This window comes from Strongylocentrotus purpuratus, unplaced genomic scaffold (genome assembly GCF_000002235.5).
Source record: "Strongylocentrotus purpuratus isolate Spur 01 unplaced genomic scaffold, Spur_5.0 spur5_scaffold_6, whole genome shotgun sequence".
Classification (NCBI taxonomy): Eukaryota; Metazoa; Echinodermata; class Echinoidea; order Camarodonta; family Strongylocentrotidae; genus Strongylocentrotus; species Strongylocentrotus purpuratus.
The window spans coordinates 33,513,323-33,535,397 of record NW_022145612.1 but is presented as its reverse complement, the minus strand read 5'-3'; the positions used below and the strand labels follow the sequence as shown (position 1 = coordinate 33,535,397).

General features: G+C 35.5%; 2 protein-coding genes across 2 annotated transcripts; both read right to left on the bottom strand.

Moving 5' to 3' along the window:
• Nucleotides 1–1,691: 1,691 nt before the first annotated feature.
• Nucleotides 1,692–11,253, bottom strand: LOC115930027. Its single transcript, XM_031000360.1, has 4 exons — nt 11,245–11,253; nt 9,000–9,019; nt 5,497–5,571; nt 1,692–3,165 (listed from the first exon to the last, which is right to left on the bottom strand). Exons 2-4 carry the CDS (start codon nt 9,012–9,014, stop codon nt 2,671–2,673), a joined length of 585 nt encoding a protein of 194 aa, XP_030856220.1. The 5' UTR covers nt 9,015–9,019; nt 11,245–11,253; the 3' UTR covers nt 1,692–2,670.
• Nucleotides 8,404–21,320, bottom strand: LOC115929883 (tubulin monoglycylase TTLL3-like). Its single transcript, XM_030999983.1, is given in 18 exon segments — nt 8,404–11,508; nt 12,018–12,230; nt 12,733–12,955; nt 13,723–13,963; nt 14,780–14,928; nt 15,520–15,640; nt 15,642–15,704; nt 16,125–16,274; nt 16,918–17,032; nt 17,550–17,678; nt 18,345–18,415; nt 19,027–19,057; nt 19,060–19,148; nt 19,151–19,193; nt 19,616–19,728; nt 20,146–20,256; nt 20,659–20,857; nt 21,297–21,320. Coding segments are annotated over 18 exon segments (2,334 nt in total). The 3' UTR covers nt 8,404–11,259.
• Between the last annotated feature and the right edge of the window lie 755 nt (nt 21,321–22,075).

Genomic DNA, 22,075 nt, shown 5'->3' with positions numbered 1-22,075 from the left:
GGGGGGGGGGGGGGGGGGGGTAGGTTTTTTTTGCCATGTGCTCATGTAGTCCCATATACATCATTCTGTGTACAGTGCTTGTAACTTTGCCAAGATTTGGCCACATTTCTTATCATTTTGATGATTCCAGAACCTTGCAATACACACGAATACTCATATACTAGATGATCAACCTTTTTTAATAGATTCAACACCGTTTCTTTCAAAATGCAATCACATGACCAGAACTCAACTTTATCTTTAATACCATTAATCTACTTTCACTTTATTAGTCGATAAAAAGAAAAATTCCTTTTACGGTTTTAAAATGGTATAACATGAATAAAGCAACCCAAACCATAGATGCGAGTTACAAGAAATTCGCTTCAAGCATATATATATGTGCTTCCGATTACCCTTCTGCCAAACACACAATGATTTATTATGCATCAACACATCAACCTCATCTATTGGTTATCAACATATCAAATGATCTTTATCAAAATGTGCAGCTCGTGCGCTCTCTCTCCATCACTCCCTCCTCTCTCTCCCTCTCTCTCTCTCTCTCTCTCTCTCTCTCCCTCCCTCCCCCTCTCTCTCTCCGTCTCTCTCACTCTGTCTCTCTCTCTCCTCTTCTCTTCTTATTATCCTCCTTTCTATTTTGGTTACATTGCACTGTATCCCTCCTTCCATTCCTTCTTGGTTCACCTGTTGCTTTAAATATTGCCACTACCCTTTCTTGAATCTGTAGCACCTCTAGATCTCGATCTGAAAACATAATTTGATTCATAAATCAAAATAAGACTTCCTTTTATATCAATACTTGATCTGTGCTTTATTACAAAATAAAAGAAAGTACAAACTTCAGTGGTAACTCATTACAAATTACAGTATATTGCAGCCAGGCACAATATCATTGCACATTACAGTCACAAAAAGTAGTAAACAAAAAATATATCTTCAGAAAGAATTTAGCTGTAAACCTCTATAGGACCACTGAACATTACTTTGATCACAAATCACACATTATCAGTTCTTATCGGGCTGTGACATGGTACTAAAGATTGTCTTTGATTTTGATACAAGAAATTTGTTCAGTGTATGCTCTTTCAAAGTTGTCATGACATACATTGATGATAAAATTGACAGAATTATTATCAAACAGTAGAATCCAATGTACATGTACATGCAAATAATGTGAGAACTTTAACCAGAAGTGAGAGAGCAAAGTGAGTATGATGGAAAATACAAAAGACAAATGACTGCCATCTTAATGATCGATGAATTGCACTACCTTGTCATACCTTAATACCGTTTTCCCTATCTGATCTGATTTTAAATCTATTTTGGTAAATTTTTGATAAGAATCGTCACTTGTGGATGAAGTTTGCACACTACCATTCACATCAAAGTACTCCGATAATGTTACACAGGAAGGTCATTTGATTTGATCTTCATGATATTCTCTGTATAAAGGCTGCTGCCTTTGGTTACTCTCTCATTCATAAACACTAACACGATGAAAATTTGATTTTCATTCTAATATCCCTACAACTGACATGTACACACAAATTGTGTAAAGGTGCATAGCATTATTCATGAAAAGCTTAGTACAAGAGTCTTCATATGCGTAGTGTGCAGCAAATATTCTACGTAAAAACAAATTAGTCTAAATAACATTGTGACCACACAATATCAAATATGATTTTATACATGATATATTTCATACACAGAATGAAAATCAATACATTTGATATATCAATGAAAGACTTGATCAGCAAACTCACTGCATTTCCTACAAATCTAGAATATGACAGAAGCTGATCAACAGCTTGCTATATAATATTTCCCAGGAAAAAAAGCACAAGTTTACATAAACAATAGTTTGTTTTACTATACAATGGTAACCTCCGTTTTCCTAGCAGTATAATTCCCACTTATAAATACAAATACATGTATGTGTCATAAATTCTGTATGACGACCATGTAGACAGTTCCTTTCACTACCAAAGGAAAAGGGAGTAGTCTTCATAATTCAGACTAATTTAAATTGCTTTCATAGAACAGAAGAAAGAAGTTTATTATTTCTAGAGGCCAGACTTGCAGTTAACTTAAACACTGTACATGTAACACTCAAAGATTGAAGCTTTGATCCAATCTGACACATCCTGATTCTTCTATCCCACCCCACCCCTTTCTCTACTCTAAGTTTCACCCTCTTCTTTTCCCTTCCTAGGATTACCCAGAATGTGCTCTAACTGTTACAAGATACACTGCAGGTCTCTACAAATTTTAACTTCCAGATAATTAATTCTAAACATATGTACTTATTCACAATTATAATTTCAGAACAACTTTAATATTTCCTTTAAACTCTAGCACTGATCTTTCTTTCACTCGTATCAACCCATTGTGCAATCACTTTAACAGATTCAATCGGAACTGTGGCAGAAGTAATCATACAGATATCATAACATGATTCCCACATGATCCTATCGTTATTCTTCAATATCCACTTTGATTGCATATTTAAATAACATAAAAATCACTATTCCCAAGACACCTATTTCAATTTGGAAGCATTTCTTTTGAACTTATACTGTCTTTTAAAGAGAACATTGCTTTGTTTCTGATAGATATTTCAGGAATGTTTATGAAAGTAGGAAGCTTTAAGAAAAAGCTAACGATCGGCTACCTCCTAGCATTTGTAAGGACAGTTGGCATTGGTCCTGGAGATCGTAGCTCTCCATTAGCCTTCATAAAGGCCAGGTTCTCTCTCCTTTGCCTGTTAACATTGGGTCTAGTCCTGCTCTGAGAGAAGCCTAATCTTCCTGGTCGAGCTACACCCGAGAGATCTGCTGAATCATTCAGTGTCACCAACTGCCCAACAGAGTCACTGATATAATTAATTGCCTTGGGTAATGGGTCATTCTGACTAGAAGACAGTTCAAAAACCTTGTCATTAATAAACATTGTAGTTTGCAGCGGGTTGGATGCCACGCCCAAAGCCACGCCTAGATTGGGATGGGAGAGACGACGAGGTGTGATGGACCTCCCTTGAGATGGAGGGCTGGGTGTGGTTACCATGGTGAGCCGCAGTATGGCCGTGGATGGACGAGAGGAAGGACGCGGTTCATCAAGGTGCGCGTCAGGGACCACCAGACTACCCCGCTGGCAGTCGCATACCTGTGATTGGTGGGAGGTGTCAAGAATGTAACCACGCCCGTTACCACATTGAGTGCAAGTATTGCTCCAAACACCATCTATTGAACTTCCTGCAGTGTTTAGTGATGTAGTGAAGTTTGCAGGAACACACAAAAAGGAGAGACGGAGAGATGGAAAGAGAAAAATGAAGACAAATACATGATGGAGTGCATATGAGAGCACAGGGGGCACAATGATAGTTTGAAAATAGTATCAGAGAATAAAGATAAGGTGTATCATCACCATGGTAGAGAAGAAAGACATTTTTTTGACAAAGGTAAACAAACAAAAGGTGAAATGGATGAGAGAAGAGACATTGAGATACATGACAAAACGAATAATTAGTATGGGAAACAAAATAAGAACTACTGGTGAGTTCATGTTCCAAATCAAGGATTCAAAGTAATACGAATTGTCTACAGCCAAACCTGCCTATCTACCCCTTTTATGTCAAGGGCAGCAAATCCTGCCAAGAATTTGAGAGCCGACTTATCTGCTAAATGTTTTGTCTTGAGGTAGAAACAGGTTGGCTCGTTGTAAAGTTTATGCTCATGGGAATATCTTTCAAGTCAAATTTTATCAAAGAAACAAGCATTTTAACTTTATATGAAAATTCAACACCTGACATGCAGTTTAAATGGCATTGTTCAAGGAATCGGTGGTATATATGTACAGTATCCAAACCCTGCTAGGCTCAAATTTGCCTGCGCAAGCAAAGGCCAAGCTTGGATTTTGGTGGGGTATTTTATCACAAGAGCCAGTCATTGAAATTGCTTGGAATCCATGTTATTAACAGCTCTAGTGCGCCTTGGCCCCTTCAAGGAGGTGGACTAGAGAAGTTTAGCTTTTCTTCACATGTTTTGACATACATATTTCCTCTTTAGGAGAAAAACAGATTATCATGTATAGCAGGTCAGACTGTATTTTGGTACTTCATTAAGTCTTTGAATTATAGAGTAAGAAGAAGAACCCAACATTCCCAGGAATGAATGAAAATGATAAACCAGTGCAGGGTGAAGGATCTCTTTTTTTTGGCCTTGACGGTGGGTGATTTCTTTTGTCAATGAAACAGAAAGATCTGTTTGAATCTTAATCGATTGAAAAAATAATTGTCAATCTATTGACAGTTAATTGAATACTTGATATATTCAATTAACTGTCAATCTATGTTTCACAAGTAATGGAGCATAAAAATACTACAATGATATTACATATAACTATAATCCAATGAAATGAGCACCAACATTTCCCAATGATAGTGAAAAACATTAAATAACATAAGTAGCACTTTCATGATGCACATTGTACAGGCATTTATGTGTTCAAATAAAGTTTTTTTTTTCTCGCGAACATAGCACCGACATCTAATTATATACTTGCAATGCATCTTGCAATGCATAATTTGTTGCTAGGATAGAATAAACTTGGGAAGTGCGTTTTGTTTTAAAATGTAAATGAAAAAGGAGTATTCCCTGAAATATCTTCATCGGTACATAATAAATCTACATCAATAATCAACTCTTTTCATTCAATGTACGTAGTACATCTGCAGTTTTCTGGTTATTAACATTTCAACAACAACAAAATGGTCAGAGTAATATGGCACCATAAACTTGGTTGATGTTATTAGGTTTTTCATAATCAGGATCACTAGACCTCCATACAGACTTGAAATATCATTCTTTACTATACTTGAGATTGAATTTATGTGCATCTAACATACATGAAATTGAATACTGCGAACGCATACAGTGTGTCAATATGAACCTATGCTCTTTTAAACAGAAAAAGGGTGTTCTTACATGAACAAATTTTCAAATCAATTGTGTTCTTTTTATAATTCACTGTGTTATTGTATACTTTCAATCATCTCACATAGTTCACAAAAATATGATCATATTCATGGCATACACAAGTATATACAAACATGACTCGTATTGTCCCTATGATATAAACAAATCTCATTAAATGTTGAGATAAATTAACTCAAGACATTTTTGGGCAAGTAATAATAACCTATACAGAATGTTCATTAACATTGATGGAAGATTATTTAAAAATGTAAAGACCAGAGCACAACTTCTCAGAAATTCATAGAAATAATACAGTCAAATATGTATTTTAATGAATTCCCATTGTGACCTGAATTAACATGCCACTTCAAATAATTTCTACAAACAATACATTGAAGTTTGACTATATCCCTTAAGGGGGTTTCCTTCTAAATAAATGTGACTGTGCTTTCAATAAATCTATAATTTCTTGTCGATTGTCTTTGGCGGGGTCATGAGAAAGAGATTGAACAGTACGTACTACTCTGGCGAGACAAGCAATTTCTTGCTTCATGTTGTCCAGCTGCTGGGAGATCTTGCGGCTTTGAAGGCGATACTGTTACCACGGCAACCATGGAGGATGCAGGGATGGTCCACATCAGATGAGCAGATCAGCACAGGAGTGATAGGAGCATAGCAACAGGGTCAGGGAGGGGAGCCATAGAATGGAATGATTGAGATGGATGGATGGATAAGGATGAGGAATGGATGTTGAGGGTGAGATGAAAGAAGAAAAGCAGAAGAAGAAAGAGAGCAACAAAAAACACAAGCACAGAGTTAGTAATGGTGGCAAATAAGCACAAATGAAAAACATTTAGGATGGCTTCCTTACCCCAATTATCAATGATAATATATATTGAAAATGTTTAAAAGTGAAAATTAAATTAGCACATGGATACAAGTTTTATTTGTTATTCAAATTGTTTGATTACATAATTTCTTTGTTACAGTCATTTTTCTTTCATTCTTTTTTTTCTTGGGGGGGGGGGGGGTCTCTCTATTTTCTTTTTGTGTGTGTAGCTTTTTCCTTTATAATCCCATTCATATAGTCAATATGGACATATATTGAAAAGCTTTGCCCCCCTCCCTCCTTTGTTCAGTCCTCTAGTTCAGTTAAAGGAAAATATTGTGTGATGTTACATGCATATACAGTGCAGGTGCTGGGTTTGCATTTGCATTTGCATTTGAGCTCCTTTTAAGACAAAGATATGATATATTACACTGATATACATTTTTGTGCAGCGTTTGACCAACTGGAATACAGGACAAAAAATAGAAACTCTCACACTGTGACTTTGGTGTGAGGCCAGTGAGTGTGTCTACTTTATTTCAAGCAATGTGTAATATTGCATATAATGAGCTTTTTGTGCTTCTTTACACAAGTGTACATAAAGAGAAATATATGTTAAGGCTTAGATAATAAACACAGTCAAGACTTTAGTCAAGACTATATCATATTAATTCATTCAAAAAGAATAATGCAGATTGGGATGCAAGCACAGCATGAACAAAATACCATTTTCACAATATGCTGCAAATTAAAGAGTAAACAAGCAAAATATAAATAAATAATTTTCCCGGAAATCCCAATCACAAATGAACATGCAAGCAACAAAGATGAAAAGTGCATTATAAATACACAATACAACAAGACATGAAATCACAAGAAATATCATATTGGATGGGAAGAAAGGGAGGGCTTCATTTGTATTCATGGGCAGACAAAATGAAACCCAAAATGGACTTAATGGAGTTTAAGTTTAATAATTAATTTCATATTTCTGTTTCAGAACGATTCTGCTCTGACTCTTCTGAAACGGTCTAAATGTATTATTACCTGGGCCAATTGTTGGAATGTTATAATAATTAGTTACATGTAACAATAGTGATATGGACAAACTGGTCTGATGTTCATGTATTCATCATGAGTAATGGACACAAAATGAATGCTTCTCTGTACAATCAATCACTTTAAAGATATATTTCTTCTTTAATCAAAATTCAGTTGCTGTCTTTGAACATGATAAACAAGATAACATACTGCGTATATAAAATGGAATGTATAACAAGGATTAAATGGTATATATGTTGGGGTAAGGATGTGAATTATGCATCCAGCATGCAATTGGCATACATCTACATGTATTCATGCTTAGGATTTCTTAAAGTGTTTCATTACACTAATAATGAGGTATCTTTGTTTAAGTTCTCCTACATAGCGGAGAGAACATTCAAAATTTGAAAATATAACCTCAAATAGTTTTTAATGTGTCATGAAAGAGAAACAACATATTTGTCTGCGTTATAAAAACTATTATAAGAAAACAATTACAGTTGTGGCAGTAACAGCTATGATTTATCAAGAATCAGTGAATCATTAAAGATACAATGAATGCTGATATAGGCATGTGGTATGTCAGGTCTAATAATAAACTTCAGATTTCAAATCTATGCTGCCTATAATACCTATACATTCTACATCACTCAAAAGTATAAATAGAAATCATTCAATTCGCACTCCTTAATAAAGCTTGACACTAAAATTATAATTTTTCAACTATAAATTTGAGGAGTAAACTTCCATCTTTGGGGTACGATTAGAGAGAAATATAATCTTATCGATTATTGATTATTGATTGGTATATGTATCTCAGCAGAAATGCAAAAAGTGGAATAAACTGAATTCCGAATAAAGTTTAATGGAAAAGAATAGTTGGTCTCAGAAAAGGGAAAAGAATAGTTGGTCTCAGAAAAGTAAAAAGACCTTCCACATTTTCACAACCAATAGTTCACAGACCCAGTGCAGTTCATGATACTAAAATATAAATTGTGCATGCCTTCACTCCACTGATATACCAACAAATGCATTGTGTATAAATGTGTACATGATATATACATCATACACTCTTACATTTAAATGTACATATACATATAATATTTAAAAAACAGAGACACTGTAATATGGAATTACCATCAACATTCAATATGCATATACATGAAGGACTGTTATGATTAATGCCAAATAACGACTTGGATGTTCATTGATGCAGTCTTACATTCAGTATGATAGGCAGGACTGGACAAGTGTGACATTGTGCAGGTAACCAGTGGGTGCAGGTGGATATATGGGCAATGATAATTAACAATGCAATTTGAAAAGAGCCTGATACTTTAATATCCCACTCTCCTGTGTGTGTGCTAAGAATGATTGGAGAGTATACTAGTGATATTCAAACGTGTGATTGTGAAGGTGCACATGATCCTGTTACCAAAGACACGACAATGTGAACGGCATGGCAGACATGAAAGGAATAACGTGGTTTCCAGATCTCGCCCCAAAACTGAACTCTTTGTATTGTCATTTATTGATTTTTTTTGTTCTCTTTTAATAGTTGTTTTTAAATCTCAGAGCCCACTAACAGCATTAAATCAATTTGGTATGTAAGAATATCGCTTTTAATTATTCCCTTGTCTTTGAATTTCATAAATTATGATGGAACCTCTTTTTCAACAGGTTGGTTAATTCATCTATTTCACGACTTTACTTATAAAACCTGATAAATACCTTATATCTTGATTTCAAACTTTTTGGTTTGCCATAACAAAATTATCAGTTACTGCCTTTTATTATCTTGTCTATTGGGAAAACATTTAATTCCATCCTCCAGGAATCTTCTTTATTTTTCAACCTTTACAATCCTTTCTTTTGTTATACTTTAAATTCTTAAACTCCAATTCGTTAGATTGAAATGCCAGGAAAAGAGCTTTAGGATTATGTGGGGTCCACTGTACCATCGTTATCTTGTAGCTCTGTGGATGATGAAATATTCGTCTGGAGCCAGACAAAGTTAATGCCCTTCCGCCTCTGAACAGATGTGATAATGTTTATGTAATACATGTATGTGCAGAAACCTTGAAGAGCCCCTGAATTGAATGAAACCAAACTGCACACAAACCAATCCAAAAAACCAAATCACTGGTTACCTGTACAGTACTCATAGATCCTACGTTAGTCATGTGATCATATGTAATCACCCAGCCAAACAATGGCAAAAGCAAGTGAAAAAATACGGAAGGAAAAATGATTAGTTTGTTGTGGAAGAAACAAACCTTGGATTTTTACATGGATACGTGTCATTCATAAATGATTTAAACAAAACATGTATAAGGAGGTAAATTTGTCTGTGGAAAAATTAAACTTTATACAAAAAATGGGGGGAGGGGGTGATTTTGTACTGCAACTTTTTCAGTTCAAAGACATTTAAACAGATGCTGTATTTTCAAACAAGTACCAACTTTATGATTTCTCTATGTTCAAGCACTGCTTAGGTGAAATCAGTGCATTGTGTGTAAATCACCATACTTACATAACATCTTTCTGTATCTTCAACCAAAAAGAGGCTTAGAAAGATGTGTACTTGTTTATACTTTAATACATTGTTATTTATACCTGAATAAACAAAAATTGATACCATCGATTTCTACAAATATCAAGTATAATAATGGTATGGCAATGATACAGGGTTCAACACATACAATACAAACATATATGAATTCAGAAACATCCCAACCATTTGGTGAATGCTGGGATTTCCATATATATACATGATATTACATTTTACAAAATAGTTCTTACGAAAATAGACCATACAAAATATTGCACTTCAAAACATTTCCTTGATATATAATAATATTGCTTTCTTAGATGTCTTGCGCAGATTTTATCTGAAGTTTTGCAATTATACTTCAAAAGTGAATTAATATGGAAATGGACAAGTTCAAATTTCTATTGTCATTATAAAAAAAAAATCAATATTATTCAATCCACACACAATGTCATCTTCACACACTTTATGACTTTCTATGGAAATGTTTTTTCTTTATCTCCCAACTGGTTATGTTAGATTTGTCCAACCTAGCTATTGTTCCTATAAAAATATACTTTGTTCTGTCTGACCCACTCACTTTGAGGGCTACAGAGCTTTGATCTTTCCATGAAATAATTGTCTTATTTCTCTTTAAGCTAAACTGGAATCAATCACTTATATATACAATTTTAATTGTCTATCTTTGTTCAGTATTTCTAGATTTCTATTTTTCTTTCTTTATTCAATTATTTGTATCTTCATTTATTTATTCATGCATTTATCTTGTTCATTCTCTATACATTTGTTTATTCCTAACTAGGATGGCCCATTTCATGTTTAAAAGTGGTCTTCCATAAGGCCCATTTACAACATAAACAAGTATATACACATCTTAACATACAAAAACAAGGATGACAACAAAAATTGTCACATGGTGAGACTTTCAATAAAAGTAGTACAACACATCAAAACAAATATTTAAAAAATGCAGCATCAATTTTATCAGTACTTAGTACTGCTTCCAATATGATGTGAATTGATCAGTTACGATGTTCTATATGGAAGAAATCCTGTCAAACATTTAATTATTGTTTAAATTGACTAGATTTTTCAAAGTACTTACAAGAATTCCAATTTCTTACAACGAATACGTTTCTAAATGTGTGTTTTTGTATGATTTGCTGTAAAGCTGTGCAACATATAAACACAGAACATGGCTGTCTGGCAAGGATCAAAGGTTGAATGTCAAAGTTCAAATAGTTGTGCTACACCAGGAGTCCATTGATTCTGTCAAGGCACCTCCTAAGCTCGGTGAAAGCTCAGAGCTTTGGCCAGTATGCTGCAGCTTCAGTTTAACTTTCAGAACTCCTGATCTGACCTGCTTGACAAGGGCGCCCTCATTGTCTGAAAACTTTGGTTTTTGGAGATTGATCTCGTAGTCTCCTACCGTGGGAGCTCGCACGCGTGATGATGGTAGCTCCCTCTTTGGAAGCTTCCTTGCAGCTGGGTTGTACTCTTCACTGTATAATGTCTGAATGTATCACAGTTATTCTCACAGCCGTCAGACACCTCAGATGTAACATTCGCTTTACTGTCCCCTCCCGCACCTGCAGATCTGACCATCACTTGTGTTGGTTTCAACTCTTCCCTCCCGTCACCCGATGGCTTGTACTGCAGGCTTGGTAAATGGATAGTCTTGGTGGCCGTACTGACGTTCTTGGTCATCGTGTCATCAGTCTTGGGTTTCATCTTCCTGCCTCTCAGTCGCTTTGTCTTCTTTCCATGAAAACTGTTAGTGCTACTACTAACACAACCGTTAATACTACTACATGTACTATCAAACACATGCACTTTGTCAATACCTGCTAGTTTCTTCTTCATGTCCTCCATAGTAGTAGCCTTGGTGTTGCACCTGTCTTCAGTCCCAGCTTCTGGAACGCACTCGTCTTCTCCATCTTTCCTCCTGGTGTCTTGCTGCGTTGAGGATCAGACTTTCTCTCAGCCTCAGGACGAGGACTGATTATGTTGTTGATGCTCTTCTGCCGATTCATTGTCACTGGTCGTCGCACGCCAACGCCATCCACGCTGACGGACGACCCAATGTAGGGTGGAACACTAACACTCGGCTGTAGAAAGAATGAAAGTATGACATCGTTAAAGCACAGTTGTAACTACGAGGACTGTGCGTGGTATCCATTGATTCAGTACAAGTGTCTAATCTTTCATGAAAATGTTCTATAAGACATCACAACATACCAAGAATATCTTCATTTAAATATCTCTTGTAGACTTTTGTAAGGAATATTGTACATCAATCAGCAGGAATAATTCATATCTGTCAGCATACATACACTTTTCTTTGGGGTGAGGTTTCCATCAACCTCTAAGGTTGGAATGGTGGCGAATCCTGTCCAAGAAATGAAGTGTTCAACAATCTATTTGAATTTATAATGATACATTTTCCTTCCTGAAACAATCACTTTGACGTAAGATGTAAGATATTGTTATGCCTTACTTAAATATGAAGCAAAATACTGAAAGTCACAAATCAACTGTTGAGAGATTATTCATGACAGATCTTCAATAATTTGGTGGCATGCACAGAATAATTTAAGGCTATTCATTAGACACTTACCCCTTTGAAAAGGACCTGGAATTTACCAGTATCGCAGTTCTTATCATGCCTGCGATCCAGAACAACCTTCATTGTGTCCTCTATCACAGAAGCACACATCTCCTCTGTGACTGGTGTGGAGGCGCCCATGGCAGGACTAGCGTTGATCTCTAACATCCATGGCAGAAAATCGTCTGTCAACATGAAGTCAGCCCCATACAGCTCAAAGGAATTCTAAGAAGAATTTTGAAATAATATATAAAAATGAAAATTATGACAAATGCAAAATCCACATAAAAGTATAACAAAGTGACTTTGTACCAAATAAATCAATCTATACTGCAGCAGTGTAGAATAAATTGAACTATGTTAAAACCATAGATACTATTCTGAACACACATCTCTCTTTATGCTCCTAATTCTAATAATAGAAAATCGAAGGGCTCTTCACATTAATTTCTAAATATCATGCTCAATAAATGACTCTAATCACATCCAAGAAAAGGCGATGTTAGAACAGTCACACAACTCTTCCTGATTCTTAGTAATTTTGGTCTCTTGTATATCAAGATTATAGATATATAATATAACCCCATAATTTTAACAGAACTATTCATTTGAGTATTTCCTTTCCTATCTAACCCTTCACATATGTTTGGTTTAATATATAACATATAGTGGCCTTATCAATAGATTTTCTTTCATAGTTAGGAATACCGAGCTTTTTCTAACTCACCTTCCTAGCCTCCATGGCATCCTGTGCACAGAGCATACTATCAACAATAGCCTTCTTCATGCCTGGTACAATCACACTCTCCCACAGACCCTCAAACCCACGATCATCCAGGTACTTGCGGAAGGTGTCACTGTCCCACATATTATCATATGGCAGGTTCTCATCACGCTCTACGGCATTGTCGTAGTTCTTCTGAATGGACTGGTTGGATAGATGGATAGATCTGCAAAGAAACGAGAGATAGAGTTACTTGCTATGTATATGTATGAAATCAAAATACAGAACGTTATGAACATAACATTTATATGGTTTAACCAAGAAAATAAACCATATGTCTACACAATCATTAGATGAAGGAAAAGAAATTTCCTATTTGTCAATCAAAGCAGCTTACCGTAGCTAGCCCTTAGGATAAGAAATTTAAAATGAATCAGTGCGCTTTAACAAAAATCCTCATATGTAGTATCTTGCTAGGGATTTCAAGATGTAGATTACCTTTTAGTATATGCACATACTTTAGCATCTCAAGTTAAAGACACCATTTTCAAAATGTATTCAAATTCTTACACATTTGCCTAGCAACAAGCTTATTACATTGACCTGTTATATTATATATTATTAAATAGGAATAGTACAAAATGCAAATTGCATTCATTAATCGTTGCTAGGTAGGGAAAACATTATGGCTTTCCCTACTTAACAACACATAAATGCAATTTGCATTCTGGCTATTGAAATACAACTATTTGTTCAACAGGTGAAAGATGTATGCATTAGATTTGGTTCAGTACATTGTGAACATTGCCTTTTGAATTGACATACAAACAATGAATCAACCTGCATTTTAATGGTAAGAGTACAATGAACAAATATATTTAATTTCCAAACATGTGAATCTAATAGTTTAAAGGCACTTGGAGGAAACTCTCCATCAACTTAAAAACACTTGTTAATTAAGTGGTATATAGAGAGATTCTGCTCAAGACTTACTGGGCCAAGTCATCAAGGGAGAAAGGCTGGGTGCAGAACCTGAGGTAGCAAGCATCATACCACCAGATAGTCAGAGGGTTCCAGTCGGTGACCAGGAACCACTGACGGATGTCAAACTTTGTCTGGTAGATCAACAGAGGGCGCTCTATATACTTTTGGACGATCCATTTCCCTTCTTTCTTGACCATCGGGTTACCAACCAGCTTCAGGATCTCATCAAGTTTGTTCATGCACATGATACCTGGTGAGATTGAAAGGTTTGTTAGTTCTTGCTGTCAAAGTTGATTTCAATTGGGTTATTCTGAATTGTAAATTATGAAGTGCATGTAAATTCTCATGGAAATGAAATTTGGGATTGTTTTACATGAACAAATATAAGAACTATGAATACACATAGTTTGGTGAAAATCACTAACGGTGAAATGTACAACCACATATATGACAATTTATTATATTCAACAACTTTGTCTCTTAAAGATACTATGTCCCTTTCGCAGCCAACATCAAATTCTGTAGAACTTTGCAGGACTCCTACTATCTGTGAAATTTTAAACGTTAGCAGTGTCCTAATATTCAAATTATGCAAGGAAACCCGTTTACTTGCTAGACTTCACTGTCAGACACTATTGAGTGACTGACTGGCTGTATTTCTTCAATAACCCACTTCTTGTAATGTCCAAATTTAAACTGATTGAATCTTTGCGCAGCATAAAACGTACGACTATTCGGTACAATGGTCTGAAAATCAGACTATTACTTACTGGCTCTATAGCTCCTAAGTCGATTCGACAACTAATAGTCATTATTTTCCCACTTAAAGACATTTTCACGCCCCCTTTTTTTTAGGGAAGTTCTAAATTAGTATTATCTTTCAAATGCCGTTGGAATTTAACCTTTTCATTGTTTAGGGCCTGCAAATGGGACATAGTACCTTTACAGCTTTCCTTGATTTTGTGTTATTTGTGTTTTTTGTTTGTTCTTGCATTGTTTTTTTCTTCTAAAATATTTGAAATAATTAACCAACATAAGAGGGGAATTCAATTGTTGAAAGGCTCACCTCTGCCTCTCGACTTAGCACCAGGTTTTACAATCCAGATGTTTCTAAGGCCTTGCATGTCGAGCTGAGGTAGTATTGATCGTAGTCTGTTCAGTAGGCTCTCACAGTATACATAGTGCATGGTGACATCATCAATGCTCCCTCGTTCACTGTGGATGGGAGATAAAAGAAGGCAAATATACTTGAAACTCGACTTATGTCTTGATGAAACAATAATATTATCCAACATGCCAAGAGAGAAATGATATACTATGAGCTAACAAGCAGGAAATAGCTTCATGTAAAAAGAAAGTGATTGATGTTGTGAAAGGGCCTGATTAACTCTTGGGCTGACACGTAAATGTCTAGAATCAACATGAAAAATAAACTCAGATGTCATCTATACTTGAAAGACAATGCCAATAGATATTCAGTAGATCATTTCTTTCACAATATGATTTGCAGACTGTGGTAAAGGGTCTAATCATCTTATTTGCAAGCTACTTTCCCTTAATCCCTTCCAATCTCTCTCCCTCATATCTCCATCTCTCTGTCTCTATCTCTCTCTCTCTCTTCCTTTCTCTTTCCCTTTCCTTCTCATTCTCCTTTCTTTCTTTCGCCATTCAAAGGGAGTGGTCATTTGTCCTCTTGTGACGCCCATAGCTTTACCACTGCCTATCATTATCTTTCTTGAGCGAAAAATACTGCCTTTGGAACTAACGCTAACTTGAATCTAAGCCAATAAATTAACATCAATCTACCTTGTCAGCTGATAGTACTCTGTAATGAATTTGTCCCACTGCTCATCAGTTAATAAAGGTGAGAGATCCTCATCTATATCATCATGTTCATGAGATGCGAGGAAGTCTTCAACAATCTTGATGGCTATGTTTACAAATGGTGTTTCCTAATACCACTGGTATCTTTCTGGCTTTCAAAGCTTTGCCTGCAACACAGAAAAATTAGCAATTACATGTAGAATGAAAATATTCATGGATTCTAAGATATTTTCTGACTGAAAGGTTTTTTAAACATTTGCAATGAAAATGCTAACTTAACAAACCCTACCCTCTGATATTTTTACAAATTTGAAGCGGAAAGAAATTTTTTTTAAACATAATTTGTAGTATCAAGCAAACTGCACAATAAGCAAATTGAAAAGCTATTCTAATAAGGACATGAATGAATGTGATTGATGTAAAAAGTTTATAACAGGAAAATATAATCATTCTTTGAATTATTCCCATTAATATCAAGAAATAAATGAGAGACATGCACTCAAGTATAAGAGACATTCATGCATTGCGCTGCATTGATATACAATCAAATAAATATAAGCTTTTTGATCAGACAGACTTATTTTTACCATTTCTCGGACTTGTAATATTTTTGTTCTCTTCTGTTTTGTCACTTTCTTTGTTCTCTTCTTCTTCTGTCAGGTCAATGTCTAGGTCTCCATCTTGTTTCATGACAATCCATTTCAACACACCGATAGCAGCTGATACCCTGTAGTCATCTGCCAAATAATACAAAATGAAGTTTCCCATTACACCATATGTAATTTTTTTAAGAAATCATTTAAAAAAAAATTAAAGACTTTGTTCACAAAGCTATTTAATGCACAGACAAATGATAATGATAATGATAGTGGGTTCTTGTAAAGTGCTCTTGTCTGTCAGACTTGACACTCCTGGCGCTCCACAATTATGACCCTAGCTTCAGTATGGCTGCCATTATGGCAATCAGGAATTTCAAGGAATTAATTCCTGCCAGGTACCCATTTACCTCACGTGTGTCGAGTGTGGAAAATGCAGATTAATGTCTCGCCACAAGACATAAGTGCCTCGCCACAAGACTAAGTGCCTCATTGGGATTTGAACATGGACCATGTGATCCACAGTCAGTGACAGTATCTACTACACCACAACACCTCTAGCATAAAATGCTGTGATTTAACTCCAAACATCCAAATAGAATCCATTGAACAGCCTTCCCAAATAGTTCTTAGAAAAAAATTGATACACACTATATATGGTATATATAAACTTCACGTATGCTCATGTGTCCTAAAGTCCAATTTAGCACAGAGCATGTCATTTTTGTTCCTTTCTGAGGTTCTTTGTAGTCAACGAAGAGCTCTTTTCCAAACCAATTCTTACCTACGAATGCCTCCTTTTCTTCATCTGCACATATCCTATAGCATCGAGGTAAGAATGTTTCTGCCTCTCTCTCCTCAAACCAAGGAAGATTCTTCAGACTAAGGCAGAGACCAACCTGCAATGGTGAAGGCATATCAACAATTAACAACACTCATTTTGTTTTCCTTCATATTTTGTTGATATGTTACATTAAAAGGTAGAAAATATGAGAAAATTGAGGCCAAAATATGCATGTGCAAGAAAAAAAGTAACTAGAGTACCTTTACAACTGCACAAGACATATATTTTGTAACTTGTTTTTGTTCCAAAGTTTAAAGAGTTGGAGGACTGTCAATAGCAGCTCTGGTAGCATAACGGAGAGGTATGCATTATGGTTTACCATGGTCAGTTACCTATTAATTCAATCACTGACCAACTGTTGATAAGCTTCTTATTTGACATCAGTATCATTATCATCATCAAGAACAAATTGTCAAATATCAAAATGAACTTACATCATACTGATATTATAAAAGCTGATTATATTTTCAATTGTATAATGACCTGCAACTCATTTAACTGAGTTCAGGTGTTACATTTCTTATTAAAAAAGACATCATTTTAAAACAGATTTTTTACTGTTCATTGCTTACCTTTGTTGTGAAAGTTCCATTCTTGCAGAAATGGTTGACAATTGTGTCCTTTCTCAATAGTTTGTAATCTACAGCTCCCTTACGCACTGTCCACAGAAATGATGGGGTGGCATTCCGAACAATTCTTGACTGTAGAAATGACAAGTAATTCAACAAATGATAAGATGGTAAGCAAGTGCAGTACGTGTAGCTCAGTGAGAGGGTTTTCTTTCTATACCACATTACTCTTGATCATTGTACAGTTATTGTGTGGCCGAGAAATTGTTCATTTTTAATTGACACTACAGTTTCAGAATACATGCAGATCCCATGGACAAGTTCACTATTTTATGCCATGTCAGCCATTTTACACATTGCAACGTTGCAGAAGCTTTCCTTACAAAACATCTGCTGAGCACCCTGTTCATAAAGAGCATGGACAAAACTATATTCAAAGGAAATTTGGGTTGTTTTTTTCTTCTTACTACTACAGTCAACCCTGTCTATAGCGACCGCCCAAGGGAAATGCAAAAAAAGTGGTCTTTGTAGACAGGTTCCTTTAGTAGGCCTACATGTTTCAATGAGAAACTATTTTCAAGGGAACAGAAAATGAGGTCTTTGTTGACAGGTGGTCACTAAAACAGGTTTGACTGTATCAGTACTTGTTTATTGACTTCCATTCCAACAAGAGTCTGGAGATGTCAAATAGGGATCTTGAGTGGTATTAGCCATCAAATTAAACTGTAATGAATGCTTTATATTTCTACTATAGATAGAAATTATATGTTTTAAATAAAGATTGTTATTAGTACTTACCATGATACCGCAAGCACCATTAGGATCAGTGAATAAAGCATCATCATTGCCATCATCACAAGCATTGTCATCTGAAGGAATAAAGCATAATGTATTTGGGAATGCATAAAATGTAATGGTCTACGGTGAGATATTACATGATGTCTGCAAATACTAAGAAGAGCAATCAACTCAGTGTACAAAGTGACATGAGATAACAGCTTCCTGTTCACAACACACAATGCACAGTCTATGAACAGTGAAAGTTATAAGGGGTTATGACCTTCTATAAATGTCAAGGGGCGGGACTTTTGAAATTCATTTTATCTCAGTGAGACAAAATACCTTTAAAATCTTATTAAACAGGTGTTCTGATAATCATTTGATCTCGCTAAGACACAACCATTTGTGATGCAAAGTTGTTAAATTTCACTCTCTCATGTTCAGCCAATGTCCCTCTAGGGCAAGAGAGCGTGAATACGTAATTTTTACAAATTTTACTAAGGGTGTCTCAAAGTGCAAACACGCTTTTGCTAGGATTTCCTTTAAAAAATGATGTTACATTACATTGTATCTATTAAGTGAATCTCTTCTATATCATCTAAATTAAAGCTGAATAAGGAGAATCAACCAATGCTAAACTTCCATTCAGTGAAGAGCTCACAAAAATGATGATGTTCTACAAATTATAGGAGTTGCTTACCATCCATATCATCATCATCGTCAGATCTTAATCGTCATCCTCGCCTCCATTCTTCTTCTTATACTTGTGTGGGTTCATGAGTCGATATTCTTTTTCCACCCATGATCTGCGCATCAGACTGGCCTGACCACTGGGTAAGGACCTTGGATGGTGAAGATCTTTTTCATCTATGATTAGCAGAAATAAACAGGAAAAAAACATAAATGAAGATATACAACATGATCCTATTCATTCATCTGCAAACAAACATTCCATATTGTGACTTAAAAATAAGGGCACCGTCTTACAGAGAGTTGATATCAATCGCAACTATGTACTTAAGAGATGGGCAATTGCAAACTTGCGATTGATTGGAGGACTTGTGATTGATTTGGATCAATCGTAATCAAGACATTAAAAAAAAAAAAAAAAAAACATCTGATCATATGATTGAAAGCCATAATTTAGTTGAGAAAGAAAAAATACAAACCCAACTTATCCAAGAATCTGCAAAATAATTTATAAGGTACCAAACAGTACATCTACTGAACATTTTAAGTACAGATGGATACCAAAATAATGCTTGCCTAGCTATTCAATCTGCATTTACCTTCATTGCTTTCTCTGCCATGATCTTAGCATTTCTTAGCCGGTCGGTGTTGGGAGCTTTTGATATTGAGTACCTAGCCTTGCTCCTAGGGGAGAGTTCTGGAGAGGCATTGTCTTACTACGAGTGTGATTACATGGGAAAAAGGGGACTTGTTTGTTCGCTATCTTCTTCCAGCTGGCTTGAGTGACCTGTAAAGAAGAAAAAAATATGGCAATATTAATCTTTTCCTCCCTTTTATATAATTTCTCTAACACATACATGTAAATCTCTCTTTCATAAACATATTATCTTTCTAATTCCCATTCGGTAAACCAGCTAGTTTTTAACCCCTTTAATCCCATTTTTAGGTGATTGCACTTTATATTCTCTATCCTACACAGTACATTGTATCCCAAGCAAAATCACTACAATCATACATATCAACTAAATACATTTATGCATTATTTTAAAGTAAATGTCAAAGTGCATATCAACCAAGCTCTATACATGTTCATACAACAAACATGTTCATAGTAAGCTTAATCTGTGACGTTTTAGTACCTTCGCAGGGTAGGTTGTTCCACGTTTGTGATTGAGATGTTTAGGTTTGGTGTTTCCTTTCAGCCTCTTCAGGGACATACTTGTATTTGGACCATATGCACCTGGGAAAAAGAAAAAGGAGATTCTGTTTGAAGAAGCAAATACCAACTCTTGAGGTAGAAGCAGCTTGATAAAGAACTACCTCTACTTCACATAATATGGTAACAACGGTTTTAAATTCATTCCATCATATTGTTTGTAATATGATTTGAAATACATGTATGGTATTCTTACATTATACATGACTATGGTACTTAAATACATGTACATACAGAAGTACTATTGCAGTATTTGTATGAAAGCAACATCCAAGCAACACAAAAACATCTACTGACATTACAGAATAATTGGAAATTCCTGTATCAATATCTTTTCCTATATTCCATAACAGAAAATACAGTTTTTTCTGTAGCAGTTCAACCAAGTATCAGAAGAACAGAATTATAATAAAATGTAAGACTCACTGTCTTGCAGCTTGTTGAAACTGACAGATGTCTGCATTAATGTTCCGCCCCGCCCTGGCTTGACCGGAGCTAGAAGAGATGGAGTAGAGCCCCCTGTCGGTCTCTTAGATGCAGTCTCTCCAGGTGAACTCTCTTTAGCGTCAATCAGGTTGGGAGTTGAGCTAGGTGTCCTCCATGCTACCTGCGACGCTTCTTCATTCTTTGTTGGAAAAAGAGACAGGGGGTTAGCAATAACTATACAGTGAAACCTGTCTGTAAAGACCACCCAAGGGAGACAAGAAAAGTGGTCTTTATAGGTACATGTAGGTGGTGTTTATGTACAGTTTTCTTTGGTACATGTTTCAAGGAGAAACCATTTTCAAGGGAAACAAAAATGTGGCTTTATAGGCAGGTGCTCTTTGTAGACAGGTGGTCACTAAAGCAGGTTTGACTGTACAGATCTCTCTTTAATACATGCCCCCCATTCTTAGCAGGAATTAACCCAGATATATTTCTACTTTGAACCTTGAAATATTTCTACTCTATTTATATGTTTAAACTATAAGTGTTTACAAACTAATTCTGCTAGTAGTAACTAAATTTGTAAACTCAGATCATTAGGTTACTTTAGGTTGGACTTATTTTGCCCCTGTAAACACACATTTATCAAGCTTCTTGGTCATTATGTGACTTGTACCATAAATGTGAAACATTATGAAATAATAATAACTGATAATAAAAAATACTTACATGATCTTCTTTTTCTTTAAGGCTTAATCTTCTTGTTTTGGCGATATTTGGTACAGGAGAGAGGCGTCCTCGTAATGGCAATTTCGTGCTTTGTTCCAGCTAGAATAGAAGAAAAGAAAAATATTAATATGAAAGGAAGGAAATTAAAATTGATCATCAGAGATCTAATATTCCTCAAGAATGTGCTTTTTTTCTCCTACATTCCACTAATGTATGAAGGGGTGACCAAAGTTCGTGGACATTTTAGAACATATTACAAAATGTTGATATTCGATCTATGATTTCTCATATTCTACACAACTTTATTTATTTCAATTATTACCAAATGGACGGCAAAGTTTTTTACTACAGATTGGTTCAACTAGAAAATTTTAACCGTCGAAGGATTTCAGAGATATCGCGATCTAAAATTTGATGTCGATCGTGCGCGCGCGCGCTGCATCTAAAAAGTCATAAAAACAATGAGACTTAACTTCACGCACGGTGGTTTACAGTTGATTATCAAAAAATGTGATCCATCAAAAATAAGGTAATATCATAATTTGCAAGGCAAGATATCGTACAATCAGTTCGTACCACTCTTTACTTACAATTTCAGGATTTCTGATCTCAAAATGAAGATTTCCAGACCCTTATCGGTAAGTTGATAATTTTTCGGAACGGACACAAATAACTGCAAAATTTGCCG